The sequence below is a fragment of the Labeo rohita genome, chromosome 5 (genome assembly GCF_022985175.1).
Source record: "Labeo rohita strain BAU-BD-2019 chromosome 5, IGBB_LRoh.1.0, whole genome shotgun sequence".
Classification (NCBI taxonomy): domain Eukaryota; kingdom Metazoa; phylum Chordata; class Actinopteri; order Cypriniformes; family Cyprinidae; genus Labeo; species Labeo rohita.
In genome coordinates this window covers 10,074,264-10,100,948 of record NC_066873.1, presented here as the reverse complement: position 1 = coordinate 10,100,948, position 26,685 = coordinate 10,074,264, and the positions used below count along the sequence as shown (strand labels likewise).

General features: G+C 35.4%; 2 protein-coding genes across 8 annotated transcripts in view; both read left to right on the top strand.

Annotated features, from left to right (window-relative positions):
• tlcd5b (TLC domain containing 5b) lies at positions 1-4,488 on the top strand. The gene is made up of 3 exons (XM_051110869.1): positions 1-319; positions 1,221-1,423; positions 3,682-4,488. Exons 2-3 carry the CDS (start codon positions 1,228-1,230, stop codon positions 4,212-4,214), a joined length of 729 nt encoding a protein of 242 aa, XP_050966826.1. The 5' UTR covers positions 1-319; positions 1,221-1,227; the 3' UTR covers positions 4,215-4,488.
• A 3,542-nt stretch (positions 4,489-8,030) lies between these two features.
• Positions 8,031-26,685, top strand: part of arhgef12b (Rho guanine nucleotide exchange factor (GEF) 12b) — a 98,572-nt gene continuing 79,917 nt past the window's right edge. For 2 of the 7 annotated variants that reach the window (XM_051109352.1, XM_051109351.1), the window contains exon 1: positions 8,031-9,472. In XM_051109352.1, the coding sequence (XP_050965309.1) occupies positions 9,441-9,472 (32 nt within the window). In that variant the 5' untranslated portion in view covers positions 8,031-9,440. Of the gene's footprint in view, positions 9,473-21,792; positions 21,924-21,994; positions 22,151-26,685 lie in introns of those variants that run through there. The other 5 variants (XM_051109348.1, XM_051109347.1, XM_051109350.1 and 2 more) reach the window with 4 other exon arrangements.

The following is a 26,685-nucleotide window of genomic DNA, read 5'->3' as shown; positions in this document are numbered from 1 at the left end:
AATGGCCCATGAATGTAGTGTGGAATTTATCTAGGGGTATATTAGGAGTGACGAGTCTAATCTCATAAGAGGCTCAAGCCGCTTGAGGCCGCATAGAGAAGAGGAAGTGAGCGATCAGAAGCATTGTAGTTTTTCACTGTAACTGTGTCTGTCGTGTCACACCACTTTCAGGACTTTTCTGTCGGGGATGTCACTCGCAGTTGGATGTCCTGACATGACGCCGCATTGAATTGAGAATGCAATGGGTTGAGGAGAAGCCTGGAGCAACTTTACGGATTTACCAGGATGCTTAGATCTATACGCACGTGTTATATCTGAGGTTTGTAAATAAGATTTCTGCAAAATGCATTTGTGCACTGAGATGATATTTAGCATTGTTTTCCAGATTTTTTAAAATCTTATTTTAAAGAGTAATCTACTGTCAAAATCAATTTGTCTAAAAGAAAGTGTCTTTATTGTATGCAGATCACTGTTCTTTAGTATCATACTATTAGATACTATTACAGTCTTATTAATATTTTGAATTAGTATCCATATATATAGTTTTAATGAAAATGAGTAGTGCTTTGGCAAATAGTTGAAGAAAATAGTTTTTTAAAAATAATTTTATTTTATTTCAATTAACATTCATTTTATTTGAACACATTTATTTTATGGTTTTAGTTAATTATAAGAATTAATTATAATAATAATTTAAAATATTTACTACACAGATTATTTATCTTATTAAACTTTCTATCTATTTTGTCTTTCACTCGACTGAGATTGATTAAATTGATTGGTCTTTTTTTAATCTCTTATTTAAAGGGCAAAATAGTGTTAAATGACAATGTTGTATGCAGATTGAGGTACGGTTATAGTTCTTATTAATATTTTAAATTAGTTTTTTATTATAACATTTTCCTTTTGCATTTTAATCCTAAAGTTTTATTATTTTTGTTTTATTATTATTATGTTTTTGTTAAATATGCATGTGGTGCTCATTATGTTTCATTATAGTTATTTTTGTACATCAAGCTGCATGAAAATGAGAAATGTGTCCTTGGCAACTAGATGAATAAAATACATTTTTAAAAAATTATTTCAAGTCTCACATTTTTTTAAGGATTTTAGTTGTAGTTAATTATAATAACCCTGATGCAGACAGGAATTTCAAATAATTGCTAAACAACTGTGAATATCTTATTAATGTTTCTATCTATTTTTTATTTTTTTTCTAGTGCAGAGATGCCTTTGATGATTGTGGAGACGAGCTGCAGCCTGATTGGCTGGCTCTTTCTGTATGTGCTGCTGTGTCACTTGAACAGTGAGAGAGATTGTGAGTGGAATTGCAGACTGGTAACTCTGCTCCACGGCATCCTGATCGTCTGTGTGACTGCCTACATTGGCTTCATTGCTGGGCCATGGCCTTTCACACATCCAGGTAAATTGTACTATTTGTAAGGTTTTAACATTCTAAAGCCTGACATATGAATTATAGTCAGAAAAAAATCTTATTCTTTTAAAATGGAGGGACAATAAATTAATAAAGTCACTATAATAATCAACTTTACATTTTAGCTATAAACTTGCAACCAGGTGTAATCAAATTAAAATTATTCTTGTTTTTCTGAATTGTATGCATTTAATTACATTTCTCAATTTAATTAAATGCATAAAACCAGTTTACCTGTAGAATTATGGTGTACTAGAGATTTACATTTGCGGATTTATTTATTATTATGGGACAAAGAGGATTAAAAGAGAAGTCCACTTCCAAAACAAAGATTCACAGATAATGTACTCACCCCCTTGTCATCCAAGATGTTCATGTGTTTCTTTCTTCAGTCGTAAAGAAATTATGTTTTTTGAGGAAAACATTTCAGCATTTTTCTTCATATAATGGACTGATATGGTGCCCCGACTTTGAACGTCCAAAATGCAGTTTAAATGCGGCTTCAAATGATCCCAAATGCGGCTGTAAACGATCCCAGCCGAGAATGAAGAGTCTTATCTGGCGAAACAATCGGTTATTTTCATAAAAATATTACAATTTATATACTTCTTAATGTCAAATGCTCATTTTGTCTTACTCTGCCTGGACTGTTTTTTTCTGGTTCATGACAGTTAGGGTATGTCGAAAAACTCCCATCTCATGTTCTCCCTCAACATCAAAATCGTCCTATATCACTGTTTTACCTTTTTTGTTAAGGGTGTTTGATTTTCTTTGCATGTTCACTTTGCAAAGACTGGTACTGGTACTTCTGCAGCGATGTAGGATGATTTTGAAATGATTTTTGAAGTTGAGGGAGAAAATACGATTGAGTGTTTCGACATACCCTAACTGTCTTGAGTACATTAATTGTATTCATTTTGAAGTGTTGGTGGTGGAGTTCATGACAGGGAGCTCTGGGCCATAGCAGCTTCAGAAGTGACAGAAATTACTTTTGCAGGAGCTCACAGGGAGGCAGGGGAATGTTCTATCAAACTGTAGTGTAATAACTATTATTTACACATACACAAGCACGCAATACCACCGGACACAAGTATTGCTGCTTTAAGTCAAGGCGCCAGACACTACTTGCTGGCTCTGCAAAACGCTAAAGCCTAAGTGGAGGGATGAAAAGGCCACTCATGTCAGCCCACCAGATGCAAAGCTGACTGAAGACTGAAAACAGCAGAGTTTTCAGTCTTCCCTCAGCTTTTAGAAGTTATTTTCTTATATACATAATTATCAGTGTTATTTAGAAACATTACATTTATAGACATTTTGATGATTATATGACTAATGTTAAAAAAAAGAGAGAGAGAGAGAAGGTTAATGGTTATGTTTAAGGTTAGGGGTTGGTTAGGAGAATATGTCAATTAAATTTAAATAATTATTAAATCATTCCTGAAAATGAATAATACAAATACAGTTAAAGTCAAAAGTTTACATACACCTTGCAGAATCTGCAAAAGGCTAAATATTTGACCAAAACAAGAAGGATCATACAAAATGCATGTTTTTTTTTTTTTTTTAGTACAAAAGTTTACGCTTGATTCTTAATACTGTGTTGTTACCTGAATGGTCCACAGCTGTGTTTTTTGTTTAGTGATAGTTGTTCATGTGTCCCTTGTTTGTCCTGAACGATTAAACTGCCTTCTGTTCCTTCAGAAAAAATCTTTCAGGTCCCACAAATTATTTAGTTTTCCAACAATGACTGTTTGATTTTGAGATCCATCTTTTCACATTGAGGACAACTGAGAGACTCATATGCAACTGTTACAGAAGGTTTAAATGCTCACTGATGCTTTAGAAGGAAAAAATGATGCATTAAGAGCCAGGGGTGAAAACTTTTGAACAGAATGAAGATCTAAATATCTTTTTTTTCATTTAGTACTGCCCTTCAGATGCTACAGAAGATACTTACATGTTTCCCAGAAGACAAAATAAGTTTTCTTTTGTGGACTATATGTAAAGGTCTTTTATGTGAAATATCTTATTCGGGTCAGTACTAAATAAAAAATAACATGCATTTTGTATGACTCTTATTTTGGTAAAACAATTAACATTTTGCAGATTCTGCGAGGTGTATGTAAACTTTTGAATTCAACTGTAAGTGTATTATTAAATAAAAGTGTATGAATTACCTCTGTCTGTCAGGTTTCAATTCAGTGAAATCAGTTGGATGTTACTTCTGACTCTCCACTTGTTTCCAGGCACTGAAAACACATCTCTCCAGATCCTGGCTCTTGTTCTCAGCTTGGGATACTTCCTTTTTGACATGGCTTGGTGTGTGTATTTCCGCACTGAGGGTCCGGTGATGCTGGCCCACCACACTATGAGCATCCTTGGGATCGTGCTGGCGCTAGGACTGGGTGAGTCAGGCATCGAGACCTGCGCTGTCCTCTTCGGCAGTGAGATCACTAACCCGCTCTTACAGGCCCGCTGGTTCCTCAAGCGCATTGGCCGCTACGACAGTTTAGCTGGAGATGTGGTGGACCTGCTCTTCATTCTTCTGTTTGCCTTTGTGAGGATTGGTGTTGGGAGCAGAATGCTTTATTGTGAATTAGCCTCGCCGAAGCCGTCGCTTATAGTTAAAGTCGGTGGAGTGGCTATTTACACTCTGTCCTGGATCTTCATGATAGACATTGCACGTTTTGCCTGCAAGAAAACCCGGGACAAATACAGGCGATGGAAGGAACAGCACAAGCTGGATGATACTAATGGACATGCTGTTAAAGTCAAATAGGACTGGGAAAAATATTTTTGCTGATAAATGTAGCTAGAAATATTTTGCTAATTTAACAAGGTTCCTTTTTAATGGATTTTTAAAAAACACACAAAATATAAAACATCTAAAACATAACTAGAAAAATGTAAATCCAATTCCCATTTCTGACTTTCTCAGTTTTTATTAATTACTACACACATCTCCCATGTCATATGAAGATTTTTCTTAAATTTTCTGACTTTTCAAAGACATATTAAGATATGAATAATTTCCACTACATATTAAGATTTTATTTATTTTCACAAATTTTTTTCAAAACATATTAAGATATTATTAATTTCCATGACTTCAAAAACATATTAAATTTTAATTTCTTTTCTAAACTTTTTCCATAACTTATTAAGATATTATTAATTTCCAAGGTAAGGGCTAGGCAAGTTTATTTATTTGCACAATTCATACACAATGGTACTTCAAAGTGCTTTACACAATCATAAAAATAATCAAAAAAAAAAAAAAAAAAAAAAAGCCAGGAATTAAAATTTTAAAATGATTAAAAAAATGGTTTAAAATGAATTTACACAGTTAAGAATACGTAAAATACAATGGAATCAGTTCGGACGTTTCCATGGCTTTTCCATAACATATCAAGATTTTATTAATTTAACTTTTGCATGAAATATTAACATTTTCTTCCAGTGTCATATTAAAATTGTGTTAATTTTCACAACTTTTGCATGACATATTAAGAGTTTATTTGTAATGACATTTCCATGACACATTAAGATTCTATTCATTTCAATTCCTTTTCCATAACATATTAATATATTATTAATTTCCATGACAAATTAGGATTTTTTTTTTTTTACAGATTTTCCTTCATTTCTGTGATAAATTAAGATTTTCTAATTTCCACAATTTTCTCCTGACATATTAGGATATTAGTTTCCAGACTTCCATTACTTTTCAGTAACATATTAATATATTATTACTTTCTAATGACAAACTAAAATTTTATTTTAAAGATTTATTAAGATTTTATATGAAGATCGTATTACATTTCATAACTTTTCTATGAAAGATTAAGATATAATTAATTTTAGTGACTTTTCCAATTCCATGACATTAATATTGAAGAGTTCATTAGCAAAAACAGATAACTCTGTTTTTATTCATTTTCATAAATCTTTTTATTGTGTTATCATGTTTTTATTGTTTTATTGTGTTAGTTAGCTGTATTTATTTATTTATTTATTTTGAGTTATTATTATTATTTAAGCAAAACAACCCATCTGCAGTTTGATTGATATTACTTGGAATGCAGAATACAAAAACAAACAAACAAGATTTTTGAAAAAATTAGATTTAGAGTTACATATTTTTGCAAATGAACTCTCTTATTTTATTTTATTTTATTTTATTTATTACATTTGAATGAGTTTCAAGGCCTGAAACACTTTTTTTTTTAATTCCCTAATAAATGTGTGTATTCATGACTGTATGACTCAAGTGACAAACACCAAACCAAAGTGCTCAAAACACAACTACACATTAACATGAAAGTGCAAACAGTACTTAAACACAGCAGTACAATGGCATTACACTCGTGGTGTAAATCTTCTAATGCTATTGACTCTGTCAGCGAAAGAAGGTGTCCTTGTACAATGTCATCGCCTGTTACTGCAAAAGACGGTAATGTCTTTCCTCAGCAGGCAGAAAGGAGCCTCACTGATATTTGGAGACTAAATACAATGCTGCTCCAAATTTGCCGATTTTGGAAAGAAACCTGAACTTTAACGCACTCATACAGTTACTCCGCCAGCTCTTCTTAATGTCCACTGCTTTCAACTTCAATTCACCACTGATGTCTTGGTCTTGTGGATTTTCAGATGCAAGTGGTTTTCTGTCACACTGCAAGACCACTGACTTCCTGTATGATTCACACCTGTTTATCCTTAAAGCTGCTGAGTTGTGGTTGTTTAATTTAAAAGTACAGATCTAAGCAACTTAAAGGGATAGTTCACCCAAAAATGAAAATTCAGCCATCATATACTCACTCTATATGAGTTTCTGTTGAGTAGATATTTTTAGGAATGCTGGTAACCAAACAGTTGACGTTAGCCATTTACTTTTTTTTTTTTTTTTTCCATACTGTGGAAGTCAGTGACCAAACTTGAGTTAACTGTAGTGTAATTTTCATTTTTTGGATGAACTATCCCTTTTTACCATTTTGTGTGACCTGTTTGGACTGGTATTTACTCTCTTGGCTTTTGTTACAGAACAGACCCTTAACAGGAGGCAGGAAGCCATATGTATGTGATTAGTTGTAATAGCCACTGTATCCAAACAGCAGAGGAATTCTTAAATGTTAAAAACGGCAAACTATTTTGATGATGCAAAGGGCTGTTTTGAGAGTAAATAAGAATGTGATATGCTATACAGATCTTTTAGACAGTATGCAAGAGTCCATATGAATAAAGCCTTGCTGCACAAAACAAAATACTGTAAGATACACTGCTGATTAAAAGTTTTGAGTAAGATTTCTATTTTAAATAAATGCTGTTCTTTTTAACGTTTTATTCATAAAAGAATCCTGAAAAAAGATTCACAGGTTCCAAAAAATATTAAGCAGCACAACTATTTCCAACAGTGATAATAAATCAGCATATTAAAATGAAGGATCATGTGACACTGAAGACTGGCGTAATGATGCTGAAAACTCAGCTTTGCATCACAGAAATAAATTATATTTTAAAGTATATTAAAATAGTAAACCATTATTTTAAAGTGCAATACTATTTCACAATATTACTGTTCGTTTCTGTATTTTTGATCAAATAAATGCCGTCTTGGTGAGCATAAGAAACTGCTTTAAAAGACATTCAAAATCTTACTGATCCCAAACTTTTGAATGGCAGTGTATATAAAATACAAGTGATACATGTGTGGATTCAGATGAAAAGTTTAGTTGTAAACCAGCTGATTATTTGTTGGTCTGATTAGTAAAAGAAAGTGCAACACCAACTACGCATTATGTTTTGTCAAAATGTTCCCTGGGCCTACAACTAGTGATTCTTTATCATTTCACAACCGCAAGTGTTTTAACAGTATATTTTTTATTTCATTACAATTTTATTTTACAATTCTTGTGTCAAATGGAAAAAAAACGGCCAGTATCATGATCTCTTTTAACGCATGACTAGAATTATGGATTGTTGCTAAATGTTGCTGGGTTCACAAACATTAGAAATATCATATTCATTCAATAGCTTGAACGCTTCTGAACAATGACAATTGCTAATTTTTATAGTTGGTTAGGCACTGCGGAACCACTAGTAGGAATAAACCGCTAGGTGGCGCAAAAGATTTAAATATGCTCCTTCTGATAAATATTGACAAATAAATCACAGCTTTATAGTATCAGTCTGTCTTTCATTGCAAGCTCTGTTTTTTCTGTATTGCTTTTATTTTATTTGATTTTATCATAATACCATGATAACTTATCTCTCACGGTTCATCACAGCATATGGCCAGATCATGCTTTTACTGAATATTACATAATGAGTTTTTTTCTGAATGTATTGTATATCTAAGTTGTCAATTGTTTTCTGATACGCATAAATATTTCAGTATTGATCTGCTTCTTCATCCGAATGTAGCCTATATTTAACCCTTTGCATGTTCTGGCTGTAAATCACCTTTTTTAATTTAAGTGAGTGAATAATGCTGTTAATTTACTGCCTACTAGTTGTCAGTAGGCTACTTTACCACTGACAACTAGTAGGCTTGTCTAGTCTACAACACTTGGGAGGCGATATTGCTGTTTGCGGAAGGATACGCCAAAAGGTGGTGAAGCGTCGCAGGCGTAGGAATCCGGGATGTGATTTTACTGAAAGTCGGGAATTATCTGGATTTTGTGATTTTTCTTAATCGTTTATAATCTTCGCACAGCGCGAAACTGGCACAAGTGACAACGCACATGTGTGTGTTTTCTTAACTTGCGTTCGTGCAAAGACGGATTTGTTGGCGTACAGATTTTGTTGGGAAAAGAACGGCTAAAAACTACTGAATTTCGGAAAACATGGAGACAAGAAGGGAAGGACCCGACTAAAGCGAAGTTTCCAAACAAATAATTCCAAGAACAGAGGGAATCCGTGCGCGAGAGGAAAATATGTGTTGCACATCCGTCAAGTTTGGATTGTATTTTAGTGCCGCTTTGAAACGAAGCTGTTTTGAGCAGAATTCCTGAACTGGGAACTACACCGCTGCCCCTAGAGCAAACATCAAACGATTTGTAAAGTTTCGCAGTGGAAAATATGGGAATTCTTAAAGTTAGACTAAGTAGGGAAGAAATTACAATGAAACGCTGAACCGTGTGGATGCTTTAATCCATCGTTGGGTGAATTTCCCCAGATTTCCACACATTGGAGTGGCCAGGATACATTCTTCTGGAGGAAAAGTCCATTCAGCGTGTTAAGGGGCCTAAAAGGATGTATATTTAGTTATCAGACTTACTTTACAGCACCAGTTCAGTTTATGGTGTGGACTGTACTGCAGACTGACGTTTTTTGCAGTACTGAAAATTCCGCGTTTGGGATTTGGTTCAGTTTAGGAATGCCGAGTTGGAAGTGTTTCAGTGGGGGAAATGAGAGGAACCCGTTGAGACGTACGAAGTAACATTCGGGACCGTAAAATGAGCGAGGAGCTTTTGGACTGACGCGAAATGCAGCCGGACAGTCGCTTTCATTCGTAAGGCAACATATTAACAAAAGATTGTTTCTCTGGCTTTACTTCCAGCCGTTGTTTGGGATCGACAAAGGCGACTGTATCCAGACAGAGGCGAGGGGGAAGCCTGTCGGTCTGTGTGGTGGCATTTTGGCTGGGAAAATGATGAAGCGTCTCAGACAACAGAAAGAGTTTTTCTTCATTGATCATCTACGTGTTTGCGTTTAGCATCGATTTCCTTTGCCAAATCTAGCGTTGTGTAGGGCTACAGTCAAATGACACAGACTACTGAAACTAACGCAGACAAACCGTGGAAATATAACACTTAAGCTTGCTTGTTTGTTTCATTCAAGAGGAGAATTTACCGTACGCATCGAGACGGAACTGTCAAAATTCAAAAGTGCCACCCGGCTGTTCTTGTTTTTTTGTTTATTATTTTTCTCCCAAACACAAAGGTGTTTTACCATGGTAAAATGCTAATTGGATAAGAGCTGAAGAAAATCAAGAAAGGAAAGCCCAATGAGCGGCACACAGTCCACGCTTGCTGAGAGGTAAATGATGACATATAATATTTACATGGTTGTGTTTATGATAATGATAGTGACCTGTCTTGGGTTTATAACGCTGTTTATACATATCCAAAACACTGTATTGTTGAGATGAATCTAGCAGCCTTCAACAAAATATATGCTGTTCTTGTGGGGAATAAACACAGAAACAATTCACTTACAAAGTGCCATGGTAAGACCATGATGTTTGGACATGTACCATAGTAATACCATGGTGTTCTAACTATCTCGGGATACAATGTCATTCACTACCATACATCAAAACACGATGGTATTACCATGTGATACTGTAACTTTACCATGGTATAACTGTCACTGTACCTTTTTTTTTTTTTGTAAGGGTGTTGTCTCAGAAATGTACTGAAAATGGCACTAAGAGGGTTTTGGTACTATAGTATTAGCATGGTGTTTTTAAATGACCATTTTACAAGTATTTTTATTGTATTAATAATTGAGTATCCCAATACACCGCAGTGTACCATAGTTTTGCAATTAGTCTACCATAGTACCAGTGCCGTTTATATAATACCTATTGAAATGGGTGAGTAGAAACATTTGAATAAATGTCCAAATAGAAACCAAACCAAAGTTAATGTTCAGTTTTTAATGCTGAACCAGTCTTAAAGAGCATAATGGATAGCATTATCATAAATGTGAAAATGTAGCTTTATTTGATGTCATTGGTGTTTTATGTGCAGTATATGCAGTCAAACCTGTTTCTGATAAGATAAGAACTGATAGGTGACCTTATGACCTTGCAGCACAAACTGACTTGACTGTCTTTCAGATAAACTCAATGTATATGAATGGTTTTGTAAGCAAACACACTTTGCAGCCACCGATTTTTTTGTGGTTTGTGTGTTTGTTTTTTCGTTTTGGCGATGCATTAGTCACTCAGAAGCCAGAGGACCGACTGATGTGTGTTGATTGCGCACACCTGTGAGCGCACAGCTTGTGACAGGAAGCACTTTAGATATGCGGTCAGTTTGTCACTCCAGGTATCTTGCTGTGTTCTGCTAATGCTGCTCTTAAGAGCACAGCTGGCCTCGATGCGACTCTCTTGTTGTGGTTTTCCACCTCTTGAGTTGTTACCTGTATTGCTTGACCAGTCGCAGACGTTTCAAAGAACAAAACGCAGAAGCATGCTGGGTAAGCTAATGTGTCATCTGTTATGCATGTTATGACACTTCTTTTTTGATTTGACCCATTGTGCGAATTACATAAATACATAAGAGTTGCACAGCAGGACTGAAGCGCTCACAGTTCATGTGTCAGAGTCTTGCTAGCTTGTTTTGTAAGGTGATGTTCTGTGATAGTAAACAGGAAAGACAGGTCGTCTCCTTTAGAGTAGAGAACAGGCCACCTGCTCTCAGGTAGACATCACTGTATACTATCAGCGTTTTTCAGATGGACGATTATTTGTGTTGTTTGAGATCTGTTTATTTTAAAAAGGAAAGTTCAGATAAGCATCAGCGTTTCATGTGTAAAGATTCTTCTTTAGGTAATCTGTCTTTATGTACATTGCTACAGAACCGTTGTTTTTTTACTATTGTATATTTGCGGTAGGTTTATACATTGAGCTGGTTAAACAGAGACTTAAGTACATCAGACAAATTGTAGATCTCGGTCAGTAACACACTTTAAGTACAAATGGTGTTGTTAGTGTATAGTGTGTACATATTCATAAATACATACACTACCAGTCAAAAGTTTTTGAACTGTAAGATTTTTAGTTTTTTAAAGTCTCTTCTGCTCACCAAGCTTCTTTATTTGATTCAAAGTACAGAAACAAAACAGTAAAATACTGAAGTATTAGTATTATTTAAAATAAATGTTTTGTAGTTAATATATATTAAAATGTAATTTATTCCTGTGATCAAAGCTGAATTTTCAGCATCATTACTCCAGTCACATGATTCTTCAGAAATCATTCTAATATGCTGGTTTGTTGTTCAAGAAACATTTTATTCTTATTATTAACATTTAAAACAGTTGAGTACATTTTTTGCAGGATTCTTTAAACAGAAAGATCAGCATTTATCTGAAATAAAAAGCTTTTATAACATCATACACTAATTATAGAAGAAATTATAGAAATTAATACTTTTATTTATCAAGAATGCTTTAAATTGATCAAAAGCGATGATAAAGACATTTATAATATTACAAAAGATTTGCATTTCAGATAAATGCTGTTCTTCTGAATTTTCAATTCTACTCAGCTGTTTTCAACATAATTATGATAATAAAAAATGTTTTTGAGCAGCACATTAGAATATAAGAATTATTTCTGAAGGATCATGTGACTGGAGTAATGATGCTAAAAATTCAGCTTTGAAATCACAGGAATAAATTACATTTTAAAATGTATTCAAATAGAAAACAGTTATTTTAAATAAAAAAAAAAAAATCTGTTTTTGCTGTACTTTGGATCAAATATATGCAGGCTTGGTGAGCAGACTAATAAAAAAAAACATTAAAAATCTTACATTAAAACTTTTGACTGGTAGTGTATATCATAAATAGATGACCCAACCTATTAGATGGATAGACAGTGACTAAGATGTTGTATCAGTGGATTTTATTTGCTGCTGTGGTACTAGACAGCTGGAGTTTTGGCAGTGAGTTCAGAGAGGACATTGGCATTTTTAGAGGAGAATTATTCAGGCTACTCTTGTATTAAAGCTCCTCCAGTCTCTTCTCTGAAGATGTCTCACCAAAGCAAAGCTCCACTCAGCTCCTGTCATTTGTCTGAATAACTGTCTGTCTGGCAGTAGCGAGTGAGTCAGAAGCCTTTTTCACCTGGAAATCTTTTATACGTCATCACTTTAATCTAAAAGCTTTACAAAAGGGTTTTGTGTTTTTAAAAATAGTGCAGGTGTGAGAGAGAAACCCAAGTTATGTATCTGGTTTTCCAAAGAGCACAACGCCCGTGTATGAACCTTAAGGCTACTGCCTTGATGAGTAAACGGGTGGCTTTGGATTTTTTTTGTTAAACCACCTAATAAGGAAACTAAGTTTACACACCGTAATATCATGTTTAATGATCCAGAACAGATTAAAGGAGGAATTACTCATAACCAAGCAAATGTTTAATGACTCTAACACTTAGTTCTTGCAAGAAACTGAAAGTTTTTTTTAACTGCTAACTTTCGTTTAGATCATGGATTTAGACATTCCTTACTGCTACTGTTTACAGTTTTTGAAGGAAAATGTTTCTTTTCCTTTGTTTTTAAGATATAGTTTACCTAAAAATTATGATTATTTTTTTTTTTTTATGTTTACAGACACCAAAATATCTCTGAGTTTTTAGTAGTGCATTCACATAGCTTGTGGCAAGTATCATAGCACTAAACGTTTGCTGAAGGCTGTACCGTACAGCTTGCTCTTTGTCACAGCATTTCGCTGATCTGTGGTCTTTTTTTTTTTTTTTTTGTACCCCGAGGCCCTCTCGGGAAGTGGTGACATCACTAATAAACAATGTCTGTCAACTGGGCCAAGCCACAAGCTCTTCCTGACAGAGCTGCCGGCCACCAGCAGTGCATCATGGGAAGAAATGGAGCTGCTTGTTTGCTTTATTTATGACATGGCCGTTCTGTATGAATTCACATATTCATATTAGAGAGCCATATAGGCAGTTTAAAATGGCATTTCATTCTATTTTTCTATAGTGATAAGTAGGGCTGGGCGATATGGCTGAAAAATGATCATGATCATTTTTTACATATCAGTCGATATCGATAATTATCACAATAAATGTCAAATTTTGATTTCTTTCAAGTTTAAAGCAGATTTTTGCTACAATGTGAAAGTTGTAAAAACCAGATAGTTAAAAGTGGCTTTAAAATATTTGTTATGGTCAGAACATGACAAACACTTCATGTTTTTTTAATTCTTCACACTTTTTCCAGTCATTTTTCCTTAACAAAATAAATATCTTAATAAATCTTAGTTTTGCATGCTTTAATGAGTAATATTATTTCAAATCAAGAACCAGGTTTGTTACCTGATAAAATTAAAAATATATAACATTTTTTGTCTCTTAGAAATACACATTTGATAGTAGCTTGAGATGCAGATGTAGATTTATGTTCTTTATCATAATCAGTAATATCTGTAAAAGTTGCAGCAACCTCATTTTTATATGGTGAAATTGAATTATTCTGACTTTTTTTTTTTTAATTAACCATTGCACTTCTATAGTATCATCCATAGATCATAATAACAGTTAAAACCACAAATATAGCACCTCAATAGCATGGTAAAAATGTAATATGGTTCCTATGTATGGAAAACAGTAGTCTACATTTAGTATAAATGCATAAACACTATAGTTTAATCTCAAAAAAATACTGTAATTATATTCAAATGGAATAATTCTATTACTCCTTTGATACATTTAATACGTCTACGTTAATAGTACGTTCACGCCGTGCCGCTGTTTGAACTATGATTCGAGCAGATAAACGGTCCGAGTGGCGCGCTTTGACTAGAGCTCTTTTGTTCCGCCTTTGCCGCATAAACATTATATCGAACACTTATCGAACTCTTGTTATCGTTTATCAAGGAAATCCATATCGTGCGATAAAATTCGATAACGATAATTATCGCCCAGCCCTAGTGATTAGGGCTGTCATCAAGTTAGTTGCTGTAACTTTTATTTTTAACATTTTCTTCAATCAACAAAAAATGTATTTGTTTATAAATATATTATGCTTCTGTGCAATTGTATGTCTTTTAATGAAGTACTTACCAAGATATTATCGTTACATTAACCATGTGAAACAAAAAGACAGAGGTCTAGTTTTTTAAAATATTGAGGCTTAAAGTGCTCCTTGTGGCAAGATATATAATGGTTTAATTAATTTATAAATAACCTCTGGTCTGAACAGGCCAATAAAACTGCTACATTAATCAAAAAAGAAGTGTCAACCTACAAGTACTGTAAACACTGCAGCCCACTGTATTTCATTATTAAAAAAACAGCAGCGAAGCACAGGCCACCTCCGTGCTGCCATTAACGAACACATTGAGTTATTGAGAAAATAGCACACATATTTGTTCTCTAGCACAATAAGTAGTATTCATCCTTTACAAGACATGGGTCATTCCACGTAATCAGTGCCTTTTGCATCCCTAAGAAATAACCAAACATAGATTTAATATAACAGATAAATGTGTAATTTAAAAACACAACAATACTATTTATGCTCTCATCAATATTACATCAAAAAAAGTCAATTAAATATTATTTTAAATCATTTAAATAGCATTTATGCTGGTATGGGTAAGGTTTTTGGCCTGTCCCTCACTGTTTTTTTTTTCTTTTTCAACATTTGCATATTGTTGTGTATATCTCATTGTTAAGCAATGTTTTTGGCACAAGTATACATTATATATTTTTTAAGTATATATATATTTTTTTTTTCTATAAAATCTAATTTTTTTTTTTTTGGTATCCCCTGATTTCATGTCAGCCCTTTTACCCTCATCAAAAAAACCCTTGTAAAATAATATGCATTCAAGATGATGTTAATATACATTCACTTCTAGGTTCACTTCTAGGAGGCTACTTCATCTCTCAAACAGGATTACAACACTTAAAACACAAACATGTTTCTCTCAGTCCTCTGTAATGTCCTCTATAATTTTTGATGATTTATGAGTCTTGACTGAGGGGGGGCCGTCATGCAATGTCAATCCTGTTACCATTTTTAAAATGTAAATTTAAACAGTTATTTCTTACATTTAATTTAATCAATATCTACAAAACAAATCCTTTCAAAGTGTACAATATGTACTTTTGTGAACTTGACTGTTAGCTAGCAATTAGCAAATTTGTTTGAAATCGTCAAACATGTTACTGTCAACCTGTTACTTTTTAGAGTAACTGGTTTGGACATGTGGGTAACAGGGATGACACTGATTAGGTTTGACCCTGTTTTTAAAGATTGTCTGTGTAAAATGCAAACATTTTAAGACCCTCTGTATATTATTGAGCTAATGCCTATATCATTCAGTGGCATATGAGTTCTAATTAAACTATAGCATCTCGTAATGCTTGTGTCGGTAACAGGGTTGACAAAAATACCAAACATGAGGTAAAAAAAAAATAATAATAATAATAAAAATAAAATCTTAGATAAAGTCTTAAAATAATAAATTACTTAGCCTGAGATGGTACAGTACAATTTATTATTATTTTAAGGTGTCTTTATTTCATGGATATTGAAAAAAATATTGATTAAACTTACTTTATTGTTACATTTTTCCATGTGGAAAAGGCACCAATTTCATGGAATGACCCACATGTGTTTTTTAGACATAACTGTAAATATCTTTAATTGGGGAACAAGTCTAATATCAGAACAAGCTTAAGTGTTTGTTCAAAAAAATTCTGAATCTGTGTCTCTTATGTGTGAATGCTTTAGCAGATTGCAGCCTCAATAAGTGCATTTTCATGCATGATATTACACTGATTATGCTTGAGCTGACAATGAACAGAATAAGGTGCTAAGAATGTAACCGCTTAAACAATAGGCTGTTGTTTAATAAAGAAAAGCTCATAACTGGTGGTAGCTAAACCCAATTTTATCAGGAGTGAACAACAGTGTTTACAGGTAAAGTAAACTAAAAGTTTACACAAAGTAAACTAATTGTTTGCATAAATTGGCATAGATATTTGCTATTGTGCTTTTCATGCCACATTATTCAGCTTAATATTAGATCAAAACAGGAAAAAATACTTAAAAAAAACAAACAAACAAACAAACAAAAAAAAAGGGTTTACATTTTAAATGTAATTTCAGCTGTAGTTTAGAATTGTAATTAATTTGAGAATACTTGAAATTAGGGCTAGGCGATATAGCAAAAAATTAAAATCTCTGTGCTGCTTTTACATGCTTTTTTATGTAAAAATGGACATGTTTAACTGTTGCACTCGTGTCTCTTACAGCGTCTGTTGCAAGAAACAGCATTATAAAAACTCAGTGTTTAAGTTAAAAGAAGTTCACTCCCGTTGCCTTGCATGTTTTTCCTATTCCACTGCCTGCGTCACAACAAAAGTGCATTCTGTGTTAATGGCGCCTAGCGATATGAGCGCGTCACACGTGAGCGGTTAATCATGTGCGCCAACAAGTGGTTGGATTGTTCATTTCTCTTTACTGTTATCTTTGGCGTATTGTCAAATTGTCTAAATTCTAATGTTTGGTAATATTTCTATTCGAAATCGTGTTTCCACGATTTTCTAAAAAATAAAATCATGGCAAAACTTTAAATTCAAATCAATTGATAAAATCAGAAAAATTGCCCAGCCCTACTTGAAATAGGCTGGGACATGTTTTAAAATATAATGAGTTATAATTGCCAGAAATAAACATTCTGTTCTGTGTATTTGTTGTTGGATACTAAAACTAACTAATTGTGAAACCTTACCAAGTTTGTCCTTGCAAATGACTTTTTGTTAGCAATAAAGTAAAAGTCTTGTCACATGGAGTTCTTGTACAAGACCTACAGGAACATGATCCTCACAAACCTGAATTGGACCCAGCATTGTCTGTCGTGATCTTTATCAGATTAGGTTGTCACCAGTACAACATTTAGGACAAACAGTTGGAGGGAAACCATGCTTTGCTAAGATCAGATCCTCAGCACATGACACAAGACTTTGGGAAGATACCATCAGGTACATCCTGCTACGATGACAGGTGCTTGCTCCATATAAAGCCACATTGACACTAATCTAGCAAGTCTGCTGGTACCTAGTGTCTGAATCATGTAGCGATTTACAACCCTCCAGTTTCATTCGACAGATGGCATGGGGTGTGTTTGATTTGAATCTGGTTCATCCTAAGAAGGGGTTCAGTCTTTTTCTAGTTTTATGGATTTAAAATTGCAGAGAATGGAGATGATGTATGGAGCAGGGCCACCTGCCAAGCTTTTCCCAGCTAGGCCGGTTTTGTTGGTGGAAGGCAGGCTTTGCTCTGTTTGGTCAGCTGATGGTCGGCAGCCCTAGTCAGCACATTATGTGCCACTCGCATTGGCTTTGCAGAAAATGTGTGCCAGCGTGTTTGTGTTTGTCTTTGTCTGTGAGAGATTCTTAAATTCTTGAAAAACAGATGTGCTTTTACAAAACATGCTTTTAGCCTTATGCTACTGCTGGTTCGTTTGCCGGCAACGAAACTAAGTAAGTAAATAATTAAATAAATTAGCACGATAATATCGTGTATTGGCGATCTCATGGGCTGACGATAGGATGATATGAAAATTGAGCATATCGCCCAACACTATACTGAATCAGGAAAGGTCAGTCCGTGTGCATTGATTTGTGGGATACAAAATTATATTGCTAAAATCTATAAAAATCTATACAACATCACTGCACTATACAGCAGAAATATTAATAGTATTCTGAACATAACTTTTGCATCGGTGTATTGGAGCTGATAGCACAACCTGTTAGTAATGAGGACTCCATTTGGGACTGTGTATGACCACATAAATACAGACCTGCATTCTTAAATATTTCACCTACAGTAAATACAAATGACATGAGAAAGGATGAGTAATATACGAGCAGTTCCACGTGGTAATTTTGGCCCATTTAATTAAATACCCCCCTCTTACTGCGTTTTACATGCCTCAGCTTGCTGAGCACATAGAAACCTTTACTAATGGTGGCCCACACCCCAGTGAGCCAAACACTGGAGGAGAACAGTTCACTCACAAATGCTTTTTATTGTTCATTTACAAATGAAGAACAAATGTGTTTCACAGAGCGTTTGATAATACAAAGTATGATTGAGAAAACATGGGCTATTGGAAAGAGAAATTAGGGAAACAAATAGAGAGATCTCACTCTCACTGTGGTCATAGTGAATCATTGCACAGAAGCAGAGGGGGAGGGGTGGAGCTTAAGAACAACAGGAAGTGACACAATGTCATGGCTTGAAAAGTTGTGGTGATTTAAACTAGACTATTAAACACTGGCGTTTCTTAGAAATCTTGCTCCTCTGAGTGTTTATGTGCAATTCAGTGCTCTCAGTTCTTCAGACTGCACTGTGATTTACTCCCCTAACTTTCTGACATACTCACTGGATTTGCATGATGCACACACAATGCTGGTGTCATCAAGCAGCATTCAAAGCAATCTAGTAGTGATGCACCAAAATTAATTATTTTTACTGAAACTGAAACTAATTTTCATTTAGCTGAAAACTGAAAAGTTTTTGGTAATAATTCAGTTACTGGCTAATAGAACTAGGCATTCTGTTCACAGGTGATGAATAAACTAATCACAGTAAAGCTGTTTGGAAATATGCACCTCTCAGTGTTTTGGCCAAATTTGACAGGTTGCTAACCTAGCATAATTTTTGGTCATGGTGAAGTGCGTCCACACTTGCTGACATGTAGCTGATCCACATCGTGTGCAAGAAATTGATGCTGACACAGTCAGAAAAACGCCATTGGAGAAGGGATATTTCCTTTCTTGCTCTTTTGGATGATTTTTTTTTTTCAGTGCCTGAAATTTCAGTGCATCACCGCAATATAGGTATTTAAACAACCTAAAATCTCTAAATTCAACAAATTAGTGCATTGTTTCAGGTTTACTGGATCCTGATAAGTTTCTTAGCAGTCCTTTGCATAGCAAGATGCACTAGCTATGTTTCCATCACCTTTTTTGTGCACATTTTGAAGTATCGCATCAGAAACCAGTGATGGAAACACCAAATTTCGAAATTAGAAAAAAGTTGGTCATGAGCTGGTTTTCGACTTGTGTGAAAAAGGGTTCACGGAGAAGTTCACTTTCAGAATGGAAATTTCCTGACAATTTACTCACCTGCATCAGATGTTCATGTCTTTCTTTCTTCAGTTCGAAAAGAAAAAGTTAAGTTTCCTTAGGAAAACATTCCAAGATTTTTCTCCATATAGTAGACTTCAATGGGGATCAATGGGTTGAAGGTCCAAATTCCAGTTTCAATGCAGCTTCAAAGGGCTCTACACAATCCCAGCTGAGGAGCAGTGTTGGGGAAAGTTACTTTTAAAAGTAATGCATTACAATTTTGTGTTACTCCCTGAAAAAGTAACTAATTTACGTTACTTAGTTACTTTTTATGGAAAGTAATGAGTTACGTTACTTTTGTGTTACTTTTTAAATCTGGGCAGGGCTTGCTTCTTTGTTTTTAATATAAAACAATTCTAATGTAAAAGCCCTTTCACACCAAAAGTGAAATGAATTCACCTCAGGCTGAAAGAAAAGTACATTTATGCAGGAGATCACTCTTCAGCTATAAAAAATGAAGCACAAATGTCAGTTTATCTAAAGTAATTTTTGCATTTTTGGTTGAATGGCATCATCGAAGGTCAAAAACACTGGTTAATAAAATGGCATTAAAATACATAAAGGATATTTGTTTTATTTAACATATTTAATTATTGCAGAGTTGCGTCATATTTTGAGTTTGCATTTCACTGTTTTTATTCATTTTGAGGAATACCAAATCTGTTTTTTGTGAGTGAGATGAATTAATGCATGTTCACATTTAGTCTAGAATACAGTAACATCATGTTTACTCCCAGATTCCCGACAGGAGACTTGTCAATCAATAAATGGGGGAAATAGTAACTGGCGTTACTTATTTAAAAAAGTAACTCAGATATTTTCTTTAGTAGTTACTTGAAAAAGTAATATTATTACATAACTCACGTTACTTGTAATGCGTTACCCCAACACTGCTGAGGAATAAGTGTCTTATCTAGCAAAACGATTGGTTGTTTGAAACAAAACAAAAAGAAAAAATTCAATACTTTTTAACTACAAATGCTCATCTTGCAGTAGCTCGACCGCACACATTACGTAATCACGCGTGTGACGTAGGTGGAAGTACCGAAACGTACAAAGCAAACGTGCAAAGAAAGTCAAATGCCCTTTACAAAAAAGGAAAAACAACGATTTTGAAGTTGGAGGAGAAAATGAGATCTTTTACCCTACCCTAGCTTTTTGAACCGAAGTACACAGACAAAATCTAACCGGATGTGACACTTTCACATTGTGTAGTAATTACACAATGCGTGAAGGCGCGCATCGCAGAGCTAGTGCAAGACTTCTTGGGATGTTTTCCTCAAAAACCTTAATTTCTTTGCGACTGAAGAAAGACTTCAACATCTTGGGTGAGTAAATTATTCAGAAATTTTAGTCTGGAAGTGAACTTCTATTTTAATACAAAAAATTGGAGACGGAAATGCATTTACCAAGTAAATTCCTCCATGCGCATCAAAAGAGTGACTTTGCGATATGGGACGGCATAACCTGTCTAACCTGCGGACTGAACTTGTTGCACAGCATCTGAAGTGTTACGGTTATTCTTAAATGCTAGAGCAAAGTCTGTCGTCAAAGTATTTCTGTATAATTGCCTCCTAGAACTGTCTTATACAACAGCAGGCATCCCCCTACAAAAGCAATAACCGCATTTGTGTTCCGCCTGCTTGCTCTGAGGTTCAAAAAATTTATTTTGAAAGTGGTTATTCACTGGCTTCTCCTACTTTTCCTAGTAATATGTAGTACCAGCTTTTCAGGAAGTGTTGATTTTGTTCTCTTTGACTCATTGGATGGAAACGGTGCTTATGCGCTAATGTTTTATGTGATATTCCGATTTTGCACATAAGTTAAATTTGCAGCTTTGGATGTTAACCCAGCTACTGTCTTAAACTGTAATCACACTGTTTTCTTAGGGGGCGGTACATGAAGTTTAAAATGTTGTGTTTTGACCTTTTGCTTCTTTTTGCTTTTAGGAGCAGGCCTATTTTTTTAAATGAGTTGTTTTTTGTTTTTTTTTCCATTTGTACTTGCATAGAATATATATTCTTCATTGAAAAACACCACTTTCTTTAATATGGGTAACAGTTCTTTAATATGGGTAAGGCTGATGCACAATTGCACCATACTAATAGCCGACAGTACGTGTTTAATGTTGTCGCAGTGTAATTAACATGAGTTTAATAACTGCAGTAGTGGGCCTGTTTAAATTGAAAGCACTGTAGGATGTTAATCTCTTAAATGGCTTTGCTGCCTACAGTTCCCACAGGAAGTGTGGCTAGGGAGAGAGAGTGAGCGAGAGAGACAGCGACGGGGTTAAAGACCCGTGTTGAAAAAGTAGGAAGTGGCTGTGGGAGCCAGTCTGCTTTTGGAGGCTGGAGTTATTGGGGCCAGAACAGCACACAGAGTCCTCGTGCTGCAAACACGTGACAGGCCCTTTGACTCTCCCAGCTGCGTCACCTTGGAAACTGCAAGTAATGTTGCTGCTGCTTTCCCATCCTCCTGTGCCAGACGGGTAGTTAGGAAAGAAATTGACCTCCTCAGGTCCAACCTTTGGACGTGCTGTTTGCCGACTATACAGCTTATCAACCTGTGACATGCTGCAGTCTTCGGGATGAGGTGCTTGTTGAAGTTTACTGGTTTACTGCGATCACCTACTCCAAATCTTTGTTTTATATGGAGAGTTGGGAAGGAAAATGCATTTTTTTTAATCTTCAGTCAAGCAATATGCTTATTTTTTTTCTAAAATTTTTTTTCTACAGTAAGACTTTGATCATCTTTGCGTGTCTTGCTTCAACTTTGTCTTACAGTTGTGGTATTCCCTCAGCGTGCCAGACTTGTGAAAGGTCAGTTACATCAGTGTTGTTAAAACAGCGTGTGTCGCTCAGGAAGGATCTGATGCATCACTTTCTATAACAATCAAAGTGTGTTAGAAAATGTGAATGGGGAAAAAATTTAGCTTACAAGAAATGAGCTTTGAGACACTTTTCTCGTTAGAAGCATCAGCTTCAGAGCCAAAGGATTTACGGATTGGCAAAGGTCATCCATGTTGTATGAGACCAAAGATAACCTCAAAATAACACTATGCAGCCAAAATGACTCATGACACTGACTGACTGTGCCGTTTTAGCTGTGATTTAATAGTTGAGGTCAAAACTTCAGTATTCTTGTTACCTAAGAGGTGAGGATCTGTACACAACAAGTCCTGGTAATAACATGTTCCTGAATGGTGCTTTAATAATACAAAAAAATATATATATATTTTTTATTATTATTTTTGAAGTTTTTACCATAAGAGTTTTTAAGTAGCTTGTTGTAACAGGTAATATAGAGTTTGATGCAAGCTGTGCTGTGAAGACATACACAGATGGAGGCAAATATATGGAAACCTGTTTCCTCCACTGAATAAAAAATAAAAATTGTCTCTGAGTTTTTTACAGACTTTTTTTCTCAGGATTTCATAATGCAAATTCACAATTCTGAGAAATCAAGTCAGAATTGTAAGACATAAACTCGCAATTCTGATTTTGCATGATATAAACTCTAAATTGCCGGCTATAAAAATAGAATTATGAGAGATAAATTTACAATTCTGACTTTTTCTCAGAATTGCGTCATATAAACTCACAATTGCGAGTTATAAAGTCAGAATAATGGGATATAAACTTGCAGTTGTGAGAAATAAAGTCAGAATTACAATTCTGAATTCTGACTTTATTTCTCGCAACTGCAAGTTGCAATTATATCTCATAATTCCTGACTTTTATCTTGCAATTTTTACTTATTTTCTCAGAATTGTGTGATATAAACTCACAATTACGAGTTATAAAGTCAGAATAGTGGGATATAAATTCGCAATTGCGAGAGGTCAGACTCAGAATCGCAAAATTTTGAGGTATGTCTCGCAATTTTACCTTTTTTTTTTATCTGAATTGTGAGATATAAACTCTCAATTCTCAATTGCCAGTTATATAGTCCAGTTCTGAGGGGGAGAAAAAGACTGATATGTCTCACAATTCTGACTTAAGACTTAAGTTAAAAGACTTTTACTTCTCAGAATTTACTTCATTTTTTAGAATTGCGAGTTTATATTTTGTGATTCTGAATTTATACCTCACAATCAGTTTATATCACAATTCTGAGGGGAAAAAAGTCAAAATTCTAACATGTAAACTCAAAAGTCAGAATAGTGAGTCGAAATTAACTTTAAAAAAGTGGCTTGGGGGTTTGTCATGTCATGTCAATGCCAGGCTCTTTGGGTTGGTTGTAGGTCCAGTGGTGGTGGCCCAGTAGAGGATATTGTTTATGCGGTGACTCCACACTGTCGCATGGTAATTATTATTTTCATGTAATGTTTCGTCATTTAGCGCAAGTATCTGAATGAACTCAAACATGATATTTCTTGGTGAATTCACAGCTACTTGAATGAGGAACAGGAGAGTTTCAAATTAAACTCGCAGATTCTTCTCTTACTGGGCATCTCTAGTGCTTTTGCCAAGGTTTTAATCTCAAACCAGTTATGATAGTGTGATGCATTGAACTGTGTTGAGTAGTACCCAGTATTAGAATGCACAAAACACATCAAGCAGGCAGAGGCACAAATGAGACTGATGAATTTTTTTCTTTTTTAGGAAACCTCAAGTCTAAATTATTTTCGGAATTCAGTTTGCTTAAAAATGTTTCAGTGCAGCAGTATATGTCCGTTCATTTGAGTCATCACTCAAAAATGTCCCTGTGGACATTTTTTGAAGGAGTAATCATTTGGTTAAATACTGCAGTTTAACACTGTGTTTTCAGTGAAGTTTTGAAAGTTGATGTCAATGTAAATTGATATTGGGGGTGGTGGGGGATCAACTTGATGTGCTCAGACCGTTCCTCTCCAGTCTTCATAACATAAGAGATCAGGAACTGGTTGAATGGTTGTTAAGACCAGTGTGGTGCTTTGGTGTCTGGACCCAATATGTTGTTTTCCAGTGGACAGGGACTCTCTACAGGCAGGGACTAAAGATAACAGGTGCCTCTCAGTTCACTCTGAACCTGGTCTGCTGTGGCGTTCAGCTTGAACAGAGTTGTCAGGATTGCCGGTGCCAAAGGCAGAGGTGTGAAAGAGTGACAGCTGCAGTGTTGTGGGTGAGACTGGCTGCTTACTAGCTGAAGGCTCAGAGGAGATGGAGGCAAAAGGCATTTGGAGCCATGAGGTCTCACAGAGCTGGTGGTCATGGGGGTTGGGTGGTGAACCAGAGGACCTTGACTAAATTCCATAAAAAACTGGTTCAACTTGTTGGCCATCTCCAGGTTCTTTTGTTACTCCACCCAAAATATCCCTATTCTCCTACAGCTTCTCAACTTTTCTCTCCTTCTCTCAACTTTGATCTGTGTATGCATTTGTCTTTTCCTTGTCTCCGTTCTTTAAGGGTCTCTTATCATTCACTAAAGTCTTGGGCGATGATGTTATTGGGAAAGCGGCATTAGTGGAGATGGTATTGTCAACAGATGTTAATACCAGTATTATTAGTAACACACTACACTTCGCCATCAAAACATGGAGGCAAAATTGCTGGTTCAATCCCCCCATAAAATGATCACCACTCTGTCCTTGAATGAGGCCCCCCAGGTTGCTCCAGACAGGTTGCTTATGTTGCAGTTATATGCCAACATTACGTGATCGTTTTTGGTTCCGCAGACAGAAAAACTGGTTTCACGTAAGAAAAATGTTATGCTTTTGTTCATGCCGGAGGTGTTGACGTACAGTTAGCTTTAGAAGCACCTGATCATGTTGACAGCAGTTGTGCATTGTGCATTGCAGATCATACAGGAAATTGCTTGAGAAATGTGAAGCATTTTAATGGACTTAGGTCAGGGGTAGATGACGTATTTCAAGAAAACACAACATAGACTCAGTTTAATATGTTGCACTGTTGTATTCAGTTGTCAAGTACACAGTTGAAAGAACAATTTTTCACAATTAGTCACCTCAAGTGCCACTCAAATCTCACTTAGATTAAAATTGGCTGAGATGTGATTTATATCATGTTCAAGCATGACAATTTTAATAGAATTGGTTTTGAATCAACACCAGGGTCATGTTGTAAATTTATAAATAATGTAGTTTGGAGTCACTTCAGTTTGTCTGAGTCAGTCATTAGAGTGTCTCTGCTGTCGGTACCTGTGGTTGTGTCTGTAAAGCTATAATCCTGCGTCCCGCTTTCTCCCCACCTCTCCGCTCTCCAGTCCACTGGAGCGAGTCTCAACAGGAGGCGCACCCCGATCACTATCTCTGCTCCACACAGCTGGCAACATCTGCTCCTGAGAGGGAGATAAGAAGGGCTTGGCTGCTCCACCCTGCCACACGTTCCACACAACATCCGTGCCCGTCTGCTTCCTGCTCCAATAGACCATTACCAAACCCAGCCACAGAGCTATAGCACTGCACGTCTGCCTGCTCGTCCCTGTAGGACTTTCCCAGATGACGGCATGACTTAGGGATTCAGTCTTGGCTCAACATCTGCCAGGACATCAAAATGCATGTGTGTCAGGAAATTGTCATTGTGAATCTTTGCTTTCAGTTTGAGCAGCTTGTTGCCCCTATTTCATGTTTATGGGATGTGTAATTTCTAGAGTTGTATTTTAATTTTTAGGGACATTTCAAGTTTAAATGCGAATAAAACAAATGCAGTTCTTGGTAATGGTACCAAAAAAGTGATACGATAAGGTTCGCTATTTTGGTACTATTCGCAACTTCTGACAGTGGAGATGAAAATATTTGCGTACCAAACTGTACTCTACTGAACCGTACTGCTTGGTGGAAACAAGTTATTAGGTAACTGAACAACATTTGTATCACTGTATAATCTCCTTATGATTTTAGTGCAGGGGTCATGGTTGCCAGGTCTGCATAACAAAACCAGCCCAATTGGTGCTCAAAACTAGCCAATTGCGTTCTAGGGAATGCTATCACTATCAAAATTGTACTCTGGGATAGTGTTGGGCGATATGCTCAGTTTTCATATCATCCTATCGTCAGCCTGCGAGATCGCCGATACACAATATTATCATGCTTATTTATTTAATTATTTACTTACTTAGTTTCATTGCCATCAAATGAACCAACACCAGCATGAGGCTAAAAGCAGCCTAATGTTTTCAATAAGACTTAATTTGTGTTTAACATGATAACAATTTAATAGAAACATTGTTGTTAAGTTACTAATGCTTACATTTCCTTAGTTATTCAGAAAGCAGCTACAGAAAATGAGCGAAGAACATTTACGTTATCAAAGAACATCATCACTGACTAGTCTAGTCTAGCGTGAGTTTATGCACTTTAAAAAAACACTCCCGGTACCATAATTGAATACAATAGTTACATCACTGTATGATA

Coding starts and splice junctions, on each gene's coding strand:
- tlcd5b (XM_051110869.1), top strand. CDS start 1,228: ATGCCTTTGATGATTGTGGAGACGAGCTGCAGCCTGATTGGCTGGCTC. Junction 1,424..3,681: donor ATGGCCTTTCACACATCCAG/GTAAATTGTACT, acceptor ACTTGTTTCCAG/GCACTGAAAACACATCTCTC.